This window comes from Ixodes scapularis, unplaced genomic scaffold (genome assembly GCF_016920785.2).
Source record: "Ixodes scapularis isolate PalLabHiFi unplaced genomic scaffold, ASM1692078v2 PGA_scaffold9__187_contigs__length_104089568, whole genome shotgun sequence".
NCBI lineage: Eukaryota > Metazoa > Arthropoda > Arachnida > Ixodida > Ixodidae > Ixodes > Ixodes scapularis.
The window spans coordinates 78,015,168-78,038,957 of NW_024609884.1; the positions used below are offsets into that span (position 1 = coordinate 78,015,168).

The following is a 23,790-nucleotide window of genomic DNA, read 5'->3' on the forward strand; positions in this document are numbered from 1 at the left end:
TTGCATCCCGTTGCTTGAATGTCGACCAGGCCATCTCTCCCGTGACGGCCAGGTTTGCAGTTGCCCCGTTTCCGCCCAGTGCCCACCTCTTGATTTCCACTTGATGGCGATCCAGTGTCTTCAGGGTGGTCTGTTGGAAGACCACTGCGTCGTTAGCATAGGTGACTGCCGGTACTGCGACACTCTTCCACAGTGCCCTCGCAAGGGTGTATGGGTTATAGGAATACTTTGCCATGTTCCACAGGTGACCTTTTCTGATGTTGGAGGTTTTTAGGGTGTTCCTCTCGTGTTGTTCCAAGTATAGCGGGCCTTCTTGAAGAGTCACTCCCAGATACCTGTATTCCTTGGTATGTTCTACTTCCACCTCCTGTACTCTAAACGTGTGGTTAGGCTCGTGAACATTATAGCCCATCCACTTTGATTTTTCCTTACTGAATTTGAATCCCTCTTCATTCCCAATTCGAGTGCAGATATCGAGCATGTCTTGAAGGTGAGTTTCATTCTCTGATAACAGGAGTATATCATCAGCAAAGGCCAGTACTGGAATATAAGTTGTTTCCATGTCATTACTGGAGGTAATGGTTGTGAAAGAAACACCCTGCCCTTTGGCTTGCAGCTCCAGAATGAGATTGTTGATGTAGATGTTGAACAGGGTTGGAGAAAGGGGGCAGCCTTGGCGCAGACCCACAATCATGTTCACTTGCCCTGATAAATGTCCTCCCAAACTGTATCTGGCGTTGCATCCGGCGTACATGTTTCTGAAGAGCGATACTGTCTGAACATCCAGTGCCATCGCTTCTAACTTCGTCCCCATCTTCTCATGGGGCACTGCATCATAGGCCTTTTCCAAGTCAAGGTAAGTCAGATAGAGTGGTGACCTATCTAGATTTTTTAGCTCTATTAGTTGTATGACAGTGAATATGTTGTCGCTGCCCCGCCGGTTCCTACGGAATCCATTCTGTGCCTCGCTGAAAAGATGGGCTTTCTCACAGAGTCTCTGTAGTCTGTCTTGCAGAATTGATGCAAACAGTTTGTAAACATTACTTAGTATTGTTATCGGCCTGTATGAGTCTAATGATTTCTTGTCTTTATCTTTTCCTTTGTAGATTAGTTTTATTTTGGCTTGTTTCCAGGCTTCAGGAATAGCATGTTTTGCCAGCATGTTGTTTAGAAGGTACCTTAGGTGCTTCTGTGCTACCGGTTTAAGCTTTTTCAGGAACTCGTTGGGGATGTCATCTGGACCTACTGCCTTTCCTGCCTATAGTTTATTAATATGTCTCTGCAGTTCACCGGGCGCTATTGGTTCAAGAATGCTGCGGTAAAATTGTTCCTGAGGTCGTAGGGATGTTTCCTCCTGTGTCCTTGGTCTGTTGTAGAGGGAGGCTTGAAGTCGCGCTGTCGACAGATGGCGCTGCCTATGCTGACGCCGGAGTCGGACGGACGCGGACGCGGCCATCGCCCAAGTTGGCTTCGTACAAGCTGGCGGCATCATTGGCGTCGTTATGAAAATGTCAAAACTATAGCTGCGCTTCTTTGGACCTAAGTGTACGCACACCATGGTGGCGGCGGTGAACTTCGAGGATGGAAAGATGCAGTTCAGCGATCGGAGGGCACCCAGGAAAGACCGGACGGAAGAGAAAACGCCGCGGGAGCACAATGGCGAAAATGGCAGGAGGTCTACCTCGAAAATGTTCGACTGTTGTGACAGAGATTGCAAGGTGGGAGCGCTACCGCATCGTATCAGGACTTCACCTGCGCAACGCGGGATCACGGGTGAGCACCTTCCTTCACGCGATGGGGAGAGAAGCTGAGGACGTCTTCACTAACAGACGCCAGCGGCCGATCTTCCTTCATCTCACGAATACTACCTCTGAAAAAGCGATTCAACCGTCAAAAGCAAGTGGCTAACCCCAATGCGTGTACGTCACCGAACCTATTATTTAGTTTCATTCTCGAAGTTTTTGAAATAAAGTCTTGTCAACCTTCCATTTTGTGCCGTGTTTCATTGTTGCTGGAGTTGGTACCAGCGGTAACTGGGACCAACTCCAACTGGGACCAGTTGTAACTGGGACCAATTCCAGCTGGGACCAACTCCAACTGGGACCAGTTGGACAACTCCAACTGGGACCAGTTGCAACTGGGAATTGTTCCATAAACCAGTTGAAAATTTTCGCCTGGGAATGACTTCGGGACCTGAGGGTACTTTCAATAAATAAAAAAATAAAGTAAGAACACAGTGATGAACAAAAGGTTAGGGTGCAAACGAGCTGGTGAGGGTTAAACATTTGACTGAAAACCCCAAGACAAAGTCTTGGGGTTTTCACAAAGTCTCAAACACCGCTGAACTTTATTCAACAACGAAAAGGCTTATATAGGCATCAAATCCTACTCAAAACACTAGAGACAAGAGAAAGAGAGAGAAATGGGGAATCCCATTCCAGAAGCAGTACAACAAAGCGACCTTTACAATAGAACTGAGAAGCAGTGACCTCCTTTATACAATAAAAACAAGACTTTTTTTTTTTTTTCCAACATTGATTATGTTGGCAGCGCTCCTATTTCTCTCTCTCTCCCTCTTGTCTCTAGTGTTTTGTGTAGGATTTGATGCCTATATAAGCCCTTTCGTAGTCTAATAAATTTCAGCTCTGTTTGAGACTTTGTGTTTGTCCGTCCCTTCTCGTCCCAGTCTCGTGGTTTTCAGTCAAAAGTTTAGCACAGTGATATTGCCTTTATTTTAACAATGTACACACTTGCAGGCTTGCGCTGACAAGGCCTTAAAACCGAAACTTGCATATTGTGACTGTGCCTGCTACTACCCAACTTTGTTGTCACACCACTTCTGCAAGAGTTCACTGTAAAATTGCCAAAAAACACACAAAAATGACACCAATACAATTATCTTGTAGAATATCACCTTATTTAGTAATAACTGTGTCAATATGGATTACATGTTGCATTGAAGTTAAGAAAAAAAGAACATAAAACCTTTTTTCCCCAGAGAAAACTAAATATCAATGTTAAGTCTGGTAACAATGTTTTTTGGCCGAATCTTTAAAAAAGTTTGGCAGAAGTTTGGCTTTGCCGAATCGTAAGGTTCAGCGCCGAATTTTCGATTCGGCAAAAGTTTGGCCCATTACTAGTCCCTGTGGTCCCGATGATCCATGTCTAAATTAAACTTTATAACATCTTAGGATCCTAGATTGAGGAAAATGAGTGTCAGGGCCAAAAACAGCCCTGGTGAAGTGCCACTGCGACATGCTTACACCTGACGTCTGTTGTGCAGCCTGCAGCCAAATGGGCAATGCTGTACGTCAAGTCCAGTGCCGAGCAGAAGCTGTTGAGCTCGCCGACAAGCAAATCCGACTTGTTGGCTACACTGCTATTAGCCTCACCCTGAAAACATGAGAAAGAACCAAAGCATCTCATATTAGTACTTGTTTTTTATTAATAGCCATGTGGCGGAAGCTTTCTATGAACAAAGCCTGTGCATGCACATTTCTGCAGAGCAAGTGGAAACCAACGGCTGCCATTTGAATGATGAGGCACTAATTGAAGAATATAACTGCAACAATGTAAACGTCAGGCTCAGTCTCAATGCAGGCCGCTTTCTATATAGATCTAAATGGTATTAGCATCTCGTCATCTGCTGGGGGCCTCCCATAAATGCCAGTGATTGGCTCTTTGCATACAACAAGAGAAAGTAGACAAGCAGGCTTTGTTCACTGCCTACCTGGGGGAAGGTACTCTGTTGTTTGGCACTGTCAAGCTAAATGGAAGCCTATATTCTCATAAAGGCTATAAAATTATTCAATGCCCAAGAATTATTGCATTCATTTTTGTTTTGAGATGAAAAATTGTATTAGTAGTCAGAAGTGGCACATTGTGCATTGGCCTGTACAAGCATTGGTGTGCTTGTACACAGGATCTGGTGTGTCAGCAAAAATGAAATAACAAATGAAATATGTCACAAACAGTCAGAATTGAAGTAGGTAGTAAGTGTAAAAGTAGACTGCCAACAACTAGATGAACAAAACAAAAAAAGAGGAAAAAATGCAATATTGTTATGAATAAAAAGAGCAGATGGGTATAAAAATGAGAGTAAACGTTTAATGAGGTGAACTTGTGTCTTTAACTAAAACAACACGGGCACTGTACGTCCTGGTGTGGCGACAAAAGGGCAACTGACTCAAAGCAGTGAACTTACCGCTGCTTTTATACAAGCACTATGTTACACCAGAACGCACGATCACAGCCGAGGATGAACTGGAACTTTCCAGAAGAACAAGCATCGGAAAAAGAAAGAACTGGGGCAACAGTGTTTGAACCTCGTACCTTTGCGCGGCGGCCGAGTGCACTGCCAACTCTGACAAACACGCAACAATAGTCACGTGGCCAAATGTGCAGAAAGGTTCAAACACAATATGCAAAACATTTAACAATAATTACACATCTTGGATACTAATAACTCATACTAGAAAATAATAAAGAAGTTAATTAAACACACATTTAAAATTAGCGACAGCGCATCAGTGGAAACATGCAAGTAGAGGTGAGCAAATATTTAAACTTTGAACAATTTTCAAATGATCTGATTTGGAGCACAATTGTACTGTTAGAAGTGTACCGAGTTATTCTAATGTTAAAAAACTATAATAGTAATGTCTTCGGAATTCTCAGATTTCTCGCGTCAAGTTCCACTGCTTTGCACCAGCGTCCAGGCATCAAACTTCGCTTTGCACGGGCACGTGCGTCAAGCTTCACTGCTTTGCACCGATGTAGTAGGAGAAACGGCCGACATGTCGGAGCATCTCGGCTGGCTTAATGGCCTCGAAAATGTTGCTCACACTTGTAAGTCAGCCTTCTATGGTTATTAATATTGCCTGAAAAGCAAACATGCAGCTATATTCAAATAATGTAGCTATTGCTTTGCTTTCCATGTTATGTTTTATCCAACTCATCTTGCCAGGGTCTTTCTTTTCTTAGTCCCTTGCCTACTCATCTTTTTCTTTATGGAATGTACAGAAAATTTTTATTTTAAACAGGCACTTTGCATCAAAGTAAGACAAAAGCATTTCCTTGACTTCCAGGTGTGGTATCTTGCTCTAAATCAGGACCTCTGATCTTCTGGTCCTCTTCAGTAGTTCATCAGTGTGATAGCGCTAAAAACATTCAGGAAGCTGGAGAGCCATTTTGCACTGTCCACGTTTCCATGTTGCTTCACTCCGTTTCTTCTTGGCTGTGCATACTTTGCATGCCTATGTCGGGTTCTTCATTGTTAGATATGCCCGAGCATTCATCACTTTCAAAAATGAGTTTTTGGATCTTTTCGTAAGCTAAAGCGGACCTCCGCGCCGAAGCCAGGTTGTTTTGGCACGAAGGCGCAAATGCTTCCCCAGCACGCACATTTTTTTTTTCTTGGCTCAATGGAGCACCCTGTCTCCGCCAAACAGCAACACAGACAAGCAAACAACCCAAGGTAAGTGGAGCAACAAGGGTGGTGCTGCCATCTGCAGGAGAGCGTGCCAAACAAGCACTGAAATTGAATCGTGAGTCACACTCATGGTCGGGCTTTATGGTGCGTAAAGGGCGGCACGAGTCACACTCAGAATTAGTAGGCAAGGGATTAAAGGAGTATTCCGGCCGTTTTTTTAGCTACCCAAACAAATTACATTTTCCGACTACCCAGACTTTTGTCTTCACAGTATGCTATTTATTTTCTCGAAATTCAAAATAGCAACTGATAAAACCGTAAATAAAGATGACGACGAAACCAGCATTCAAATTTCCGTGCACTCTCCAGTGGTGTAACATCACAAATGGTACAAACTTTCAGGCCGTGCAGGTAGTCTTAAACAGAGTATTTCCAGTGTTTTTTACGTGCTTCTCAGTGAATCAGCTACCAAGCATTCTTTTGCTACCATCAAACATCTTGTAATCAGTTTGTGGGCACTTCACGTGTATTCGCATAAAAAAAAGAATTAAAAGTGCCCTCAGAGATGAAAGGCATGACGGCCTTGTCCTTTGTCCACATGGGGTGATTGGAAGTAAGAAAACAATAAAGTTTCCGTATCGCACTTAGTGGCAGAGCGTCCATGTTCTGGAAATGCTGAGAAACCGAAACTCAAGATGCTTGACGCTACCAAGATGGCCACGTGCACAGTGCAGCCAGACCAGTTTCACATACCGTCTATTGTCCTTTTTTATAACACAATGTAGTCATGTTTGATTAACAAGTTCCAGTTAAAACAAGATTATCTACTTACTTGTTACCCATAACATATACTTATATCCTCCATCCTCAATTTCCTCATTCACTTATCATTTGAACTGTTATGAAGCAACGATCAGCCACTTTTTGTGTTAACATGCACCGGCTACCTCCCCTAACATTACTCGTTGCTACAGTTGCGTGAATAATATGTGACTTTTGACCTTAGAAACTTGTCTCTCACGTAATCATTATATTATTTTCAATGTGTTCTGTAACACCATAATTATCAGGGCTCATAACATCAATTTTAAAGTTTTACAGTGGTAGTTGCAATCCTTCCCGGCAAAACATGCTCCTGTATACGAACGGAAAACCCGACTCTACAATAGATGCCCCGCTCTCCCCTCTCCCCGTCGTTCCTCACACACACTGCAAGGCTCTCTCTTGCTCCCTCTTTCTTTCGCCCCTGAAGGGCCCTGCTGCTCTTGCTCTGGTGACGCTCTCCCTTCCTCCCCTCTCCACCCCTCCGGCAGCTGTTGTTGTGAAATAACCATGTGGTCGTGCTGTGCGGACACGCTCCCTCGCCTCCCCACTGCTGCCACTAGGTTCCGTCCTCGTGTACTCTCCGCGCCTGTACAGAACAGCTCGCCTACATACTTTCGCTTCTTCCACCGCAGGCGCAATCACGGGCACACCCATTCGGAAAAAGCATGTTTCAGCAAAAAAAAAAAAGAAACACGTCTCTGTCCTCTTAAACACATACAACCTCTCACACAATCATTCTACCAAAGCACATATCTCCTCACATGTCTCCTACATCAATTCTGCTGAAATAAAAAAAAACATGGCAAACATTGTAGTACAGCACACTGGCTCTGAAAGCAAATCTCCTTCAGCATGCCTTTCCACAATGCAGCAGTTACTGCTGCCAATTGAAACAAATTTTGTGCGGTTGTTCGCAATATTCTACTCAACAGGTTGAAACTGGCAAGTACAGAGGAATGCTTGAGATGTATACGCGCATCTTTATAACACAACTGAATTTAACGCAGAGAGAAAAATGTTTCCTCACCATTGAGCACTGGCGGGTACTTTCCAACAGCTTGCTAAAACTTGAACTTGGCTTCATGTAGTTTTCAACTAGCAGCTCAACGAGAGCAATATTCACCACTTCTTCAAAATTTTCCAAGGATGACTTCATATGGTGCTGCAGATCATCCAGCTTCTCCCTAGTTGTGAAAAATGCAAGGGTACAACTACTGTATCTCCGAGCTCTTAAAACAAACAAACAAGAATTTTTCTGGACATGAAATAGTGAAGCCATGAATAATATAAACAGAAAGTACAAAAGCAAAAAAAAAAAAAAAAAAAAGCTTTACAATACAGAGACTCACTGTTCAGAAAATGAGAGAGATTTGGAATATTTCTGTTCTCTTGAATATGTGAAAGACAATTGTTTTAGAGCACAGCTCTCGTCACCGTCGGCGTAACCGCACGCTGCATTATGGGACGTTTCCTCGCTACATTTAGCAAGAAAATTTCCCTGCTAACTTTAGCAGGAAATTTTTTCCACTACATTTAGCGGGAAGTTTCCCCCCTAAATTTAGCGGGCAAAAGTTTTCCTGCTAAATTTAGAGGGGAAACATAAACCGCTAAATTTAGCAAAAAAATTCCCCTGCTAAATTCAGCAGGGAAATTTATGCCACAAGGCCTCCACACCAATTCAGTTTCCCCGCTAAATTTAGCAGGGAAATTTTCGCTAAATTTCCCCACTAAATTTAGTGGGAAATTTAACGAAAATTTCTCGCTAAATGGGAGGGGAGCAGGAGAGGAGAAGGGGAGGATAAAGGGGGGAGGAGGGATATACCCTCCCTTCTGTACCCTCCCCTCCTCCTTCTCGAGAGCTGCACTCTAATTCGGCATTACAGAGAATTGTAAACGTCTTCCATTTTTTCACTCTCTTGACTATTTGAAGGCGACCAAAACATAATGTTTTTTGTTTTATTCCCAATTTTGACATGTAGCATTCTTTTCCTGTCTTTAGCTAATATGTGGTGAGAATGAATAAAGTGAAAGAGAAAACACAACACCACTGAATATGTTTATGCATATGCTAAAAACATACCACATAGCCCTGAATATTCATCTTCAATGTCTTTTTTCCTATGCATGCTAGCTACAGCATATGCAGAAATTCAAAGAAACAACTTTTCTGGCAGAGAATGGAGGTTTAAAAATTGGATAAAGCAATTCCAAGCCAGTTTAAAAAATGAATGCTTTTAAAACGTTTGAAGTTTTTCTATCAATTATTTGAGCAAAATGAGATCAGTCAGGCACACACTAAACATAATTAAATACTGTTATATGAGAGCACATAACAATATACTGCAAAATGATATATCTTAATGGAGCAGTCATTGTCACAAGGACACAAATAGTTCAATGTCTCCTAAAAGAAAGCTGTTTCCGCAAAACGTTGCCAGTCAATGACCAGAAAATATCAAACTTCAACAAAAATTATTTGAACATACCTGGGCGTCTGGCCTACAGCGTTCTTCAAATTCAGTTTTACTTGAAGAACCTGAAAAAGAGCAAAGAAATTAATGGCTCACATGTTGCATAATCAAAAGTAAAAGCTCCGCTAGGCAATCCCACAAAGAAGATCCTACCTCCTTGCACACGAGATGCAGCTTCTCTCTGCTGTCCTCTTTACAAAGTTGGCCTACAGACATTCCGTGACCAACAACAAAATCCACGGCGGAGAAAAACGTTTCGTCAACTTCCCGAGAAAGCCTGTAGAGTGCCTGCAATCGGAGAAGACGTTAAAGGGAACCTGAAGCACTTTACAAGAAATCTGAGTTAGGACCGGACTTCTATAGCTTTTTGTCCCATCAATTCAGCCACCGCACTTAATTCGAGCAAAAGTAAATGTAAACCGCATTTATTTTGGAAAAAAAGAGTGCAGCGATTCCCGTGGGGAATGTGGCAAGCCTCTCTGTCGCCTGTTATCCATCCACAGCATCTCGACGTCATTGTCATTGTCGGCATTACCGAGCCAGCTTAGTGGCAGGCAGGGCTCATGTGACCCCGCCGATGATATCACTTTTGCTAGTTCTTGTCTAAGCTCTCGCACTCTCCTGTTCGCGGCACGCCACAACGGGCAGGGCTATACGTCAAAATTTTAATTGGCGATTACAACGCTCCTACTAATAAAATAGAAAGAAATTTGAGACAATTTTTAAGGTGCCTACATAAAAACTTTTACTGTTTTTCAAATCCAAGAATCTTTTCAGCGTCCCTTCAAGCCACGACGAAGCAAAGAGCCGGCAGCTCCACAGCAGACAAACTGGCAGAGTGCTCACCTCGTCCACTTTTTCAACAAAAGCGCCCATCCAACCGTCGAGAGCGTGTTGTGAAGACGTCCCGCACGCAGCGCCGCACAACTTGGACAACCACTGGCAAGCTTGGCAAATGCAGAAGTACCATAGTATCTGGATGCACGCAACAAAAAGAACACTCTATAAACACAGCTGCGGGTGCTAAGCACTGCAGGTTCAAAAGATCCCCCGATTCTCAAACTTTCCGAGTTTCCCGGAACCACGGTGTAAGAAGGTTCAGGTGGAGTAACACCGCCTCCGAAGGTGTCCAACTTTCATCCCGTTTCTCGTGCGTGCCACTAGATGGCGTCATGGTTGTTGAGGCCTACAAACGGCATCTGCTACCCGGGGAGTGAACCAACCAGTGACTGCGGCGAAGCTTTGCACGTGCTAAACTGAACGTGATGGTTAAACTTGGCACTTTGAAGTGGCAGTGGACATTCCTGATGTTACGTAACCGTTACAAGTAACCGGTATAAAGGACTTGTGGCCGGTGTCATTTGCAGAGTTTTGCCACTTGACGCGTGCTTTCCTTCTTTGTGAAGTGAGAAACTCGTACATGCAGGGCTGTTGAGATCGTGCACTGGGCTGTGGAATGGTAAATGTTGGAGTGTGTACAGGGCAGGCCCTTGAATTCAAGAGCACTATCGGAATGCGAAATGCTCAAAATCGATCGCGAGGGATGGGACACTCAAGTCCAGTTGTGGCGCGACGGTATGCTATTCGCTTATTAAGTGCACCCCGATTCCACAGCAGGCCAAAACACTTCCCCCGTTTGCACAAACGAGACTACTTTAAAAAGAATAAAAAGTAAAAATTATGCGTTATTGGCATACTTTACGTGATATAATACAATATGTTTATGGACCACACTTGGACACTAATGTATGAAAAGGTGCTTTTGGGCAGCGTGCTATCTTTTCTATTGGGTCATTAAGCCCAAATGCCTACTAATAAAACTAACTAAGTTGACCTGCTGACAGGACTCACAGAATGTTAGTTTTGGCGCACAAGGAAAATGGGGCAGAGACACGGCAGAAATATGCTTCGATCTATGAATTTTGTTTATTCATCTGAAAAGGTATAAAAGCGCCGAAAACAACAAGGACGAAGACTAACTAAGACTAATACAAGGTACACTAATTCGTTAACATAACTCTGAAAGTAAACACCCTTTACTTTAGGGACAAGCAGCATTTGACAAACAAAAAGTAATGGTGCACTGCTCTTGCACTTCCAGGTGAAGTAAAACTGAATGTGTTAAAAATAGTGCCATTGGCTAGAAGGAGGATACTGACAAATCCAGGGGGTCCTTTTTTCTTTTTTCTCGTTCTTTGTTGGGTAGCAGGGGTAGCCTAGAAACTTTGTTGGCATTGTGCCTTTTGCCAGAGCACCTTTCCGTGGGGCACTTACGAAGACATGGCCCTTGTAGATGGCTTTCCACAATTTGCTCACAAACCTACTCAAAATGTCTCTTGCAGACGAAGTCTGTCAGCTGCAGCAGGTCATCTTTGCACGGGATAGCGTCTCACCATACAATTAGGCGTTCTTCTTCTTTTGGAGCAGCAAAGAGAGACAGCTTCTCCGTTAATGTTTTGTATCTCACGTTGCACCATGGCACGAAGATCCCCACTGCCGGCAACTTAAAGTAAGCCGACACTGGCCAGAAGCAAAACGATAACTACAGAAAACTGTGCAGTGTTGCAGCTCAATGCATTCTACCACCTACTACTGCTCATAAAAAGGCGGCCTTGGTGCTGGTGGCGCACCCCGGCAGCAGGAGAGAATCACGTGACGATCTTCGCCACGACGGCTCTTCGGCGGAGGCACAGCGTTATGCCACCTGAAGTATTTCTATCACCGTGCCCGAAACCATAGTATGATTCGCAGTTGCATATCAATGCCCCCCCCCAGAGCTTAACTACACTTTAAAAAAAACTTCCCTTAGGGGATAAGGAGAATTAAGAGGATGCAGTTGCTCGTGAAGCCAAACGGTTTATTGAGAGTGCATCCCCCAAGTGTTAGAGACGGGACCTTGAAATTTGTGGCGGGAAAGGCAGACTACTGCATTCTAGAGGGTTTTTTTGCACGACACAAGGGACAATCACAAGTGAGTAGACACGGACAAGCGCTTGTCCGTGTCTACTCGCTTGTGATTGTCCCTTGTGTTGCGCAAAAAAACCTCTAGACTGCATCATGAACCAACTAGGCCAACAACAAGTTTTAATAGACTACTGCATGCGGCCCTCCTTTGAAGTGGAACACAGAGACGGGGCGTACCTTCATATATCTGCTGTTGAAATGTTCCACGAAAAGCTTGAGAGTGTCCGCCAGAAACTGCAGGTAGAAGCGCTGGATAGCCGAGATGTCAAAGAGCCGCTCATAGAGGCCCCTTTCGGAAAGCGATGAAGTACGAGCCTGAACCCCCCGAAGAAATGGGAGCACACTTCGCAGTGCCTCCTGAAAATTGAAGGTTTTTATTTATTTATTTACAATACTGAAAGCCCTTTCGGGCTGTTTCAGGAGTGTACAGCAATAAAACAACAGAAATAAAGAACCGAAGATCAAGAACAATCACCACAATACAATCATTTGAGTACAATTTCGGTTGAACAACAGCACCAAAAGTCACCACCACTAAAGAATACTAGTATGTCTCCGCATACAAATCAAATAATGTACTTTCAAATTTATTGGCACTGTCAATCCCAACAAAGAGGTCACCATCCAAACTATTCCACTCCTCAATTGTTTTTACAAGGAAAAAGTACTTAAAAACATCGAGATTTGTAAAATACAGCTTGACTCGAAACTGGTTATTAACTCTCGGTGACTTTCTACCAGGAAGCTGTATATAGTCACTCCAACTGATGTTATAATGCCCATTGTAGAGTTGATAGAAAAATTTTAACCTTCCAATTTTTCTCCACTGACCCAAGGTTGGCAGCCCCGCTTTTTTTTAATATTTCTGTTACCGGTTTAAGGTAACTGAGAGGTCAGCTCGCAAGGTAAACTGCTCGCAAGGTAAACTGCAAGTTCGTAAAGAATCATTTCGAAAATGTGCAACACTTGCTGTCAAAGTTTATGTCAAAACGTTCAGACAATGTTTTTAAGCGTCAATCGGTCGCAGTCTACGCTAATTCAAATGTAATGGGGCAAAACAGAATTTTAAAATTTGCATACATGTTTCCCTGGTGTTATTTACAAAATGTGGCGGGCTCCCCGAAGACAAAAATGTACTTACAAGGAGAACTGGCACAATATCCCCCTCTTGCGATGCATCCAACGATTCCATTGCTCGGATGCGTTGGATCGCAACATGATGGGCCTTTTCTATACTTGTTCTTTCCAATTTCTCCAGTGCAACGAGCAGCTGGAAAGGAAGCATTTTCATACATGAAAGCAGGTGAAAAACAGCTAGTAGTGCTCCCAGGGAAGTTCCCGAAATGCGATTGGCAGGACCTACTTGAATCGAGGCTGAAAGGGCTTGGCTTAAGATAGAAGACGTGTATGGGGCCTCAGAGCATCCATTTCTCAGTTCAGCAATTGCCACTTTTAACTTGTGTTTTAATTGATCTATGTCCGGCTGAACCTACAAGAAAAGCAGTAGTCTGAATACAACAGCCGGCAAAGGCATTACAAAATAATTTGCAAATAAAAAATAACAAGTTGAGTATGCAAGCTTTAAACGTCACTTACAGGCTCTCCTTCATAGCTGGCGGCAACATCTAGAATTCTCACAAGCGAGTTCACAACTTCATCCACTTCTGTCAAATCCGCTGCGCAGTGTTTAGTGTTTGGCAGCACCTTTTGCAGCTAAAGAAAAATTTTTAAAAATAATTTAGGTATGATTATGAGCATGTTATGCCAAGTCGCAATCATACTTAACTGGAACAAATGCTGTAGAGAATCAAGAAGGAGAAAGACGAAGCGAGTGATGAAGACGAAGTAGAAAGGTTAGGGAAGTTCGAGCAAGACTAATTAAACGCTATGTGAATTATTGCTTGGCACCTTGACGTCTTACTTTTGAAACGAGAAAGATCCTTGACAAATGCTAAGCCTACTTTTGGTATCTAGGGTGTCTTTAACAGGCCTTCCACTGCAAAAGAAGCCGGAAATATCGATGCCTGCACATAGAAAGTTCAAACTTTTAACGAATGTGCACTGAGCAGGTCAGTTTTACCATGTGAAATTTCAAGGCGTTTTTGCTCTAATTTTTTACAGAAAGAGAACTATGCTTGAAATTTCACACAGTGAGATTGACCTGCTCAGTGTACATTCAGTGAAAGTTTGAGCTTTCTTTATGCAGGGCGCCAATTTTTCCGGCTCATTTTACAGCGGAAGGTCCGCTTGGGACACCCTATATAAGGCGTTTCAAATCCACGGCCCACGACTCTCTACAATGCAGCCCGCAAGAATCCCGTGGCTGCGAGGCCCCATTCTCATGCCTCGAACGCTACAAGTGTAATAACTTAAAATTTTACATCGTAGATTCATTTCTGCTCAAAAAGGATCAAGCTTTGCTCATGTAACGTGTTCACACATTTTGCACTATTCTGTTTTCTTTTGGACTGAGTATTGAATCGTCTAAACATTTGCTTCTCTTTCTCATGTAAATCAACAGGAACGACAATACCACTACTAGCCTACAAGCTCTTTGCTCAAGGAGGCACCTCGGCTGCAAGAACTCTCGCTCAGCAGGAGCGACTGCTTAAAGGGGCCCTGCAATCATATTTAAGTGTCTACCTTTTTTGCCGTTTCCACATCTCTTGAGGTTCAGGCAAGCCAGCGGGCTCGGAGAGAGTAACTAAATATCAGCGAGTCATATTTTAACCGGACAACGCAGAAACCTCCTCCACCTACGGGGCGACCCGCGGTGCTGAAAGCGCACAATATGTGCAGTCTTTGGTCCTGGCCTTACTACTGGCCAGAGCCACTAAAAGCTTCTTTTTAGTAGAAATACAAAATATAAGTGGTGCGAACCATTTCAATTACTTATGAAAGTAGTTTTTGTTTAGTATTTTAGATCAGAAAAGAAACAAATGCAGTTTATTATAAAGTACGGAAACAAGAAATGACCCGTCGACATACACGCCACCAAGCGGTGGAAAAGGCAGCGCATACTAGAAATAAGTAGTGGGATCAGGCACCGACGAGCAGCGAGCGTAGAAAGGTTCGAAAAGTATGCGGCGGAGCTGCAGTCGTATATGGGCTCGAGGATCCGACTGGTTCCGAGCGTTCCAAAAGCCTTCGGCGAGCAGGTTTGGATTGCGGTTTGGCCGTTCGGCGGTATGGCAGAGCGAAGTGGCTCCCATTCTGAACTGATCTTTACCCCGTGTTTACTGTCACTTGTAGCCAATGAAGTGTCATGCCAAATTAGTGTTTAATCGCACAGCAAATGCAATGCGAGCTGCCCTGGCCGCCCACTTCATACAGCCTATCTAGAACATGCTTTAGTGGCGCCCTCTCGAGCCGTCGACACGGAGTGCGGCAGCCGTGAGCGCTCGCTGACCTCACTACTTCTCCTCGAGTTCACAGCCACTCAAGCGACCAAGGACGTCATGAAGCAGGTTATGTTTTGCTAGTTTTTGTAGCTTTAATTTCCCTATTACTTTTGAAATAAAGCAAAATTCGAGAAAAGAAAAGTTTCATTAAGTTACTACGTTCAGTGCGCTCAGGTTCAGTGCAAATTAAAAGCCAGTAAAGAAGTCCTTGCAGGGCCCTTTTAAAGGACACATGCAAAGGAAAATAAAAATTTTTTTTCAACAGCCTAGTAGGAAAATAATGTCATAAAACAACGGCGGCGGCGGGACTTTAAGGTGTCACTGGCACCGTCGCGCGACGCCGCTGCCGCCTCAAAGTTACGCCGCCGCCGCGCACAGGTCTATCACGTCTGCTTGCGTTTTTTCAGGAGCTTCCTTTGGGCTCTAAAAGTTACTTATTAATCTTTGTTTTTTGTTGCACTTCAAACGAAGATGAATAATTAACTTTTTGAGACCATAGGAAGCTTCCGAAAGAGCGCAATTACCACGTGACAAATAGCGGCCAGTCACATAAAAAATAGCGGCCACTTTTCCGCGGCACCTGCGGGCGCCAACTACAAATTCATATTGCGCCGTAAATATAGCTCTAAACATTTTTCTTTTTCGTTGAAAATTCGTTTTATGACTTCCTTTTTCTAACCAAACTGTTTAAAAAAAATGTTTTTTCTTTGAAAAATACCTTTAAAAAACAAGTATTTCCTTATGATGCTGCTATAAAAATTGTCAGGAAAGCGAAAACTACCATATAAAGAGGTTTTTCCCATGCCTGTTGAGCCTAGTGAATTGTGCGACAGGGCAAGGACGGTGTGCTTGTGCTTGCTCTCGTTCCATTGAAAACTGCCAGTACGTTGGTGTTTTACATCTTGTTATAGCATCAGGTATGGGCACAAAGTAGTCGCATGTGCAAAAAAATAGCTAAAGATGGCAAAACTGTGAGCCTACAAAACAACAGACAAGGGTCCTTCTCTAGAAAATCTCTGGGGTGCCGTTAGGACAGTCGACTGCTTTGCAATGTGAAACACCATCAGCCCCCACCATTGGCCCTTGACTATTTGGAGGTGGGCTATCTGGCCCTCACACTTGAATGAGTGTGAGGTACCCTTGCCCTATGTTATGGTCTCTTTCCATGTGCTTGTAGGTGCCTTTCCACTAGTGCTGAGGTATTTGTCTTCTTTATGCCCCACTTACATATGCTAATTCTTCAGTTCACAGAGATATGCCAGACCGCTCTTGCGCTTTAGTTTGATTCTGCATTGAAATGCACTACCACGCTCCAGTCCAGTGTGGTTGGGACTGTACAACACTGTCACATTTATACGCTGAAAATTCAGAGTACCAGCTTACCCCATCTCTGTCATTCACTTCTCAAGATGTTTCTTTGTTTTTTTTTTATAGAGATCAAGTTTTGATTAATTGTAGCACTTACCACAACCATAGCCGGAAGGGTTGTTGGCCTGTCTTTACCACAAACACATGCTATCAAGTATAGAGACTGATGTGGATGCATGAATAGGAAACTATTAATCACTGTCAGTCTACCAGAAGTTCATGCACTGAAAGGAGAGCTCGCAATCACAATCTGGAGACAATTCTGAGTACTCAAACAATCCACACAATACAGCATAAAAGTACCGCTTTTAAAGCACTTCAGATGGCCCTCAAAAATTGGTTTCTCAACGTATTGCACTAATATTTACTATAGAGGTACAAGCTAGTGGTGGAAGCTTACAGTGAAAAAGTCAAGGAATGAACTTGCCTCATTCAAAACAAAAAAAAAACCTGTACTGGGAATCCACGCCGCCACGCAGACAAAGCATGCGTAGGGACAAGTGCTGCCGAAAGATGGCGCACGCCCCGTCAAGAAACGGCCGGATGATTTGGGTTACTAATAGCAGACGATCCCGCAAAAGAACCCGAACCAGCCGGTGCTCTCGACACAGCGTACGCCATCTGTCGGCAGAACTTATCCCTACACGTGCATCGTCTGCAAAGTGGCAGCATAGATTACTCAGAACAGGTTTGTTTGTTCATTTATTTTCTTTCAAATGAGGTAAGTTCATCCTTTTATTTTTTCACTGTAAACTTCTACCAACTGCTTGCACCTCTGTAGTAAATTGCCACACGATAAGTTGAGAAACCGATTTTTGCGGGTCGTCTAAAGTGCCTTAAAGGGAAGCTGCAATGAAATTCTGGTGCCTATTTTAGTGTCTAAATGTCAACCACATTATGGCCACACCACGGAGACACAAACATTTTGCTCGAAAAGACACCAGAACATTATTTAAAAGGAATAAACCGAATGTTGTTACGTAGCTCTGACCTTGGAGCCATATATGTCGAGAGTTTGGTCATTAACTGGTAAGAAGAGGGCGGAAATAAGGGCACGTAATTGGCCGAAATTATTTCAATAACCTTGGGCGCGTTGTTTGACAGCACCTGTGAGCAGCCACTAATATTCCACTAATATTCCCCTAACGGAGGCAATCAGCTGAACTTATATGCTCTAATTACAATTTGTAGGAAAGGATGTATTCAAGTATTTCATTTCAGCATGCTAGAGTTGAAATGTGTGACACTTCGTAACTGAAAGGGCAATGCACGTAACGCTGTCGTCAAGGGGACATTCAGACTGAACTCAATCTATCTTTAGATTGCAGCCGCGGCCGTGGCTACGATGGAGTGGACGGTAAAAACTGTGGACTCGGCTCCAGAGGGGTTTTCACCCTAACCCCGAACAATCACCCCCATGTTCGCAGTTTCGCTTCACGTTTCAGGAAACTTCGATGACCTACGACTTTGATTATATTTGGTGTGTGTGTCAACCATAGAGAATGGCACGTCACCACGGAGAAGAGAGTGGGTGCGGCTCAGACCGGCGAGTTCTCTATCGGCGGTTTTCGGGCGGAAAGAAAACTAATTTCGAGCTGCAAATTGTGTTCTGGGTAGTTGGGCTCTCATGTGCCATGCACAAATAAAAACCTAGGCGAGCATAAATACCCTGCCAGCGTCCCTTTAATAAATTATTGCCCAAATAGTCTACCCTGGTTTAACTTTCACAATGCCTTCAATCCCACAGTGTGACAAACAAGGCAGTTTTGTTTTTTAATGCAAAAGCATTAACTGTCTTATGGGGCAGCGTCTATAACCGCAAAAAAACACAAGAAATGCCCATTCTCCAATTGGCTTAGCAAAACAGCTCCTAGATAGCCATTGGTGGCCGCTTCCCGTGAGGGAGCGCTAGGCTGCCGCTTTCGTGTCAGGCATTGCCGGAGGAGTAGTAGGAGGTGGAGGGAGGGGAGGGGGGGCTGCGGCCGCTTCACGAAAGTGCGCACTCGGCCGCCGGCAGCAACTTCGGCAGTAGCGAAACGTAGCCTTCCACACCAGTACACAGCAGACAAACTAAGGGAGCGGAAGAACAACAATCATGCTTTCTTTTCGATGCTCCAAGTCAATAAATGACGAACAATTTATCGCCTTTGTTCTCGAGTTTTATGCAAAGACGGCTCAAGCTCGCTGGTTGAAGCTACAAGCAGCCTGGACATCCGGGGAAGTTGCTCGAACCCCTTGAAGTGCCCTATCGCTTGCACCCCTACTTTAAAACAACTTTCGTTATCCAAGTTTTTCAAGCGAGAAAGGAAACGCCTACTCTCTAGACTCTGAATGAGTGAAAGTTTCAAAATTTAATGCTGTGCTTGTGCCGCCTCTCTTCAGCCTTATATGTTTCGTTTTTCTTTTACTTCTTGCCATCATAAAAAAAAGAAAAAAAGGATTTTTTTTGTTTTGGTATGTGAACGCAAAAGGAGACACAAAAACATGTCAGACACAGACAGACATTTAGCCAACACGCACTCTTAATTCTGTCTATAGGGTGTCCCAAGTCACCAAACTCGATTAAATGGACCGTAAAAATCTACACTTTTCGTCAAAGCTGTATTTCAGAGGTCAATATTTTCTTGTAAAATTAGAAGGCGTAGCTCCCCTTTCTGTAAAAGATAGCAAAAACAATTTGCCACGGTCAATGGCGGGCAGCGACGCAGATGACCAAGTCGAGTGGCGGAGCGCGCTTGGCACTCGTATTGATGGTTGGTGCCACCTCCTTATCGAGACGGCTCGCGACCACCGTGTTTTATTAAAATGGACTTCTTGCCATCATAAAAATGGTTTAAAAATAAATGCGGAAAATAAAAGCAAAACTTAATGTAAAAAAATGTGTTTGCACGACGACGGCGCTTTTGCTGCCAACGGATTTCGTCTGCGTGTCGTCTGCTTTCTTTCGCTTGTCGGCTGCACCTTCCGACGCTGCTTGCGATGCCATCTATCAATACGCGAGCCAAACGTGCCCCGCAACTGACTCGGTCTTCTGCGTCGCCGTCTGCCATTGACTCTGGCAAGTTTTTTGGCCCTATTTTTTTTACAGAAAGGAAGTTATGCTTTGTAATTTTACAGGAAAAAACCGACCTGTGAAATACACGTTTGACGAAAGGTTTAGATTGCTACGTGAAGGCACTGATTTTTACGGTCCATTTTAGATTGAGCCTGGTGACCTGAGACTAGGAGTGTCGCAAACTTTTGTCGAACCGGATTTTTAGGACGAACTTTCAAGGTTCGACGAACCGTCAGACTTTTAACCCAATTCGACCGGTCGACTCGGTGGAGTCTGGCCAGACCTTCATACAAGCATGTCTAGGTTTTGGATAATTTTTTTATGCAAAGGGTTATTTTAATTTTATGAACAGTTGCAATTAAAAGAAACTAATTCTAAACACTGAAGAAGTTAATAACGTAATTTTTGTACTGTATTAAAGTTGCCCTCCGGAGCGTTCTGCGATGGTCTATTTATGGCGGTAACTAGGGTTGTGCGAATATTCGAAATTTCGAATAGTACTTTCGAATAATACCCTATTCGATATTCGCTTCGAGAAGAACTGTACTATTCGCGTTTTTCGAAGTGTTGATTGTGGCGGGTTGGACCCGTTGAGCGCGCTTGTTCCCAACACCGGTGCTCTGCGGAGAAGCAATACACGCGGAAGCGAGCGTTGCGGGTATTGCTTCTCCGCAGCGCACCGGTGCTTGGTAAGAAGCGCACTCAACGGGGTAACACGCCGCGATAAACACTTGGAAAAGTATGAATATCGTAATTGCGTTCTTTGAAGTAAAGCATACATTCAAAGCGGGATGGTGCACCTCTGCCGACTGTATGTGAAAATAAATTAAAACTTTGTGAATGTGTATATCTACATTGCAGTAAAAGGTTTAAAATTAAACTGTCATGCAAGAGTATACTATGTTAGGCAGAGATGCCCTTACAACCTGCGTTCATCATGCACGATTCATTCTTTTTTAACTCGAGATTAAAGAAAAAATATTTTATATAGCAAGATTTGTAAATTAACACCATTGGGTATAGTTGTCCATCTCTACAGGATTCATTTTATGTCAAATCTGTCGTTTACTTGCCATCCGAAGACACCAGACCTTCTGGGGTCACAGTTCATAAGTATAGACAGAATAAACTTAGCTTATAAATGAACAAGTGGAACAACCTTCACAAATTTAGCTGGGTTTTCGTCTAAGCATAATGCAATGGTAGTGAAAGGTGTGGAAAAACTATTCGATATTCGAATCGAAAATATTCGGCCAAAACCACTATTCGCTTCGAATTCGCTTCGAACTCAAAATCCACTATTCGCACAAAACTAGCGGTAACTCAATCTGCAGGCCCTAAGGATCCTAAAAATCATAAAATTACAGTCATGCGCGGCGGATTTCCCTACTAAAATTGCTATCAAAGTCCCCGGCACGCCCCCCTTTCTGAGATGACCCCGGAAAACGAGAGGGGCATCTCTTTACGCGTCAGCCAATAGCAAGCGAAGGATCCCGGCGTCACTGCGCGTCACCAACGCCGCCGACCGCCGACCCGCGGAGGAATCTCTCGAACACGCGCGGACCGTCGTCAAGGAACCCGGACTTTGTGCTCGGCAATCGTCGTTCGTCGCACCGCACCGTCGCGCTGCTACTGCAATACGCAGTCGCATCCCACAGATGACAAGGAAAAGTTTGACTCGTTGACGTGGAAGGATCGCAAAGCTGGCTTCGGAGTCGGGATCCACGGGAAGAAGGAACATGTGTCCCGCAAACGCACGCCTGCAGACGCCCCGGGAAGCAGACGAGCCGACGCGCCGACGCATCAGCCCCTAGCAACAAGCTTGCGGGGAGAAAACATAGTTCGCTGGTTTTGGAGCGATAATTGCGGACTATGTTTCCCGCACCACAATCAGTTCACGTTTTTCTCAAACTCTAATTTACAACAAGCTTAAAAAGTGTTGCAATAATAACGTTTGCATTCACCGCGAGACGCAGCATTTCCATTGGTCAAGTTTTAGGGATGGGCAGGGAATGGGGGATTGTCTTCCAAGAGAAAATAGTCCCGATATATTTCTTCTGCCATCTGCTTAATAAACGGTTTTGTAATCTAAAAGTTTGTATACATATTAACTTGCACCTACTACGCAATATAACAACATAAACAGACGATCGCAGAAAGCTCCGGAGGGCCCCTTTAAGTGAAATAACCAATCAGTGATGCCCTTAATTCATCCCTTAGCCATCATCCAATCCGAAGCCAACTGGCCAGCCTGTCGCGCATGCGCATAGCAGCCGAACCTGAGTCGAACTTTGCACAAGAAGTTCGAAAAAGTCGAACCTGGCCGAACTCGAATCCCGACCGGTTCGCGACAGTCGCTGTTCAGAAGCGACCGGAAATGCTACCTGATTACTTGTTTTCCCCTCGCACGCACTGCTTCTCGCTAAACTTTTGAACCGAAATGTCTGGTAGCAGTACGTGAAAGTAAACACGACCTTTGTTTTCAAAAAAAAAAAATATATATATATAGTCAGACAGCGAACGCCAGACGTAGTCGAAAGGCCACTCGAGAACAACCGTTAAGGCATACAATTCGAACGTGCATCGGCGAAGAGAAAAATAAAACGTCGTCTCACCGACTGCGTTAGGTCGGAAATTAATAACGTAAATTTTCGATTCCTCACGAGTACGTGTAGTGGGTCTCCCATGTAGAAATGGGTTAGGTTTAAAACTTCGCGGTACCAAAACAAAAGTCTCAGGAATCACGAAACCACAAAAAAGACAAACTGTGCATGCGATCAGCGTTGCCAGCTGATTTGGCCAGTTTGGCTGTTTTGTATTATCATACATCTGAAAAGATACAACAGGTAGAAACGGGTCATGCTGGCGATGCTGGCCAAGCATTTTAAACTTTGAGGATTTATTTACGACTATAAATATATGCGCAAATTTATTTCAGTTTAATTCAACTTTTTTTTAGTCAATAGCCCCGATCAGTTTCGTTTGCGAACTGCATTGACGCGCTTCTGTGGCATCAAGAAATTTCCGTGGAGTGTGACATTTGGAATTTGAAGGCACTTTTAATTTACGGTAGCGAGATTGCGTTGACGCGAATTAAACCAAGCAGTGTGCGATCAGCGAAAAATAAAGAGGCACGAGCATACGGGCTCATTCCTTACTGCTTCGCCTCGCACGCTCTCAGAACACAGCCGACACTGAACACACCCTGTTCCTTGTGCAAATTATTATCATTAATTATTCTAATTATTTATTATTATTACTATTATTATTATTTGAAATGTTAGGAAGGCATGCATAGCCACAATGATCACGAGCCAATTGCGAAGGCTGTGCAAGCGCGAGCGGCTAGCCTTGACTGCCTTGACTGGAACACTCACTCGCTGCACGAGCGCTCGTGCAGGGTGCGGCTAACAATAGCAAGCCCCAAATACATACGGTATGCACGCGAGCGAAGGTATCTTTGACAGGCTTAAGGCCGGTTCTCACATGCAGCGAAGCGCTGATTTAGCGCTCCTCACGTGTCGTCAGCTACTTATCGTCTGTCATGAGCAACAGTTTTGACGGTGCGATACAAAGCTGGTAAACGCTGCCGTCAACACGCGCTAGCGCTCCGCTGCATGTGTGAACAGGCCTTTACAGTACCTCGGTACTCGTGGAGGAAGCACGAGCGATTGCAAGCCTGCCAAATACCTTCGTGCTGCATCGGGTTCGTGCTTGGGTCTTGTCCGTGTCGGTTCTCTCTTCCCATGTGGAACCACGGACCACTGGCCACTATCATAATGTAAGATGGTATCTGCACCCCTTCGTCCCTGTCAATGTCTCCTAAAAAAAAAAAAAAACAAAAAAACAGCACAATAAAAATTGTTTAGCCTTTCCACCCTCGTTAAGAAGGAAGACCAGCGGGGCTGTACTTCTTCGTCGTCGTGTTTTTCGCGCTGTTTCCTACGATGAATTCCCACCAACGCGCCAAACTCTCCATTCTTCTATTATAGCTGTAGAGTTCCTGTATAGGCTCCCTACAGGAGGTTGCCGCCATCTAGGAGCGACGGCGGAAACCATACTGGTTGTGTGCTTGCCGCCGTCGCTTATAGATGGCGGTAGCTGTCCAGGTAGGGTTGTGTCGACATACACGGACACGATTCTGGGGAACCTAGCCCTTAACAGCTCCGCTGTAAAAAAAAAAAAAAAAAAAACAACTGAATCAGGAATTTTTTTTTTTTTTTTTTTTTTCGTGGCAACAGGATTGTTGGGCGTTGCGTGCAAGATTGGGAAACA

General features: G+C 44.1%; 1 protein-coding gene across 1 annotated transcript in view; it reads right to left on the reverse strand.

The window, feature by feature from the left end:
• LOC8038547 overlaps positions 1-22,294 on the reverse strand; it is a 67,055-nt gene extending 44,761 nt beyond the window's left edge. Inside the window, exons 1-10 of the mRNA XM_029972457.3 lie at positions 22,131-22,294; positions 13,288-13,404; positions 13,055-13,180; positions 12,833-12,961; positions 11,869-12,048; positions 9,574-9,702; positions 8,881-9,015; positions 8,743-8,792; positions 7,284-7,440; positions 3,264-3,393 (exon numbers count right to left, since the gene is read on the reverse strand). Coding sequence (XP_029828317.2) covers positions 3,264-3,393; positions 7,284-7,440; positions 8,743-8,792; positions 8,881-9,015; positions 9,574-9,702; positions 11,869-12,048; positions 12,833-12,961; positions 13,055-13,180; positions 13,288-13,404; positions 22,131-22,202 — 1,225 coding nt within the window. The 5' untranslated portion in view covers positions 22,203-22,294. The remainder of the gene's footprint in view (positions 1-3,263; positions 3,394-7,283; positions 7,441-8,742; positions 8,793-8,880; positions 9,016-9,573; positions 9,703-11,868; positions 12,049-12,832; positions 12,962-13,054; positions 13,181-13,287; positions 13,405-22,130) is intronic.
• Positions 22,295-23,790: the final 1,496 nt, after the last annotated feature.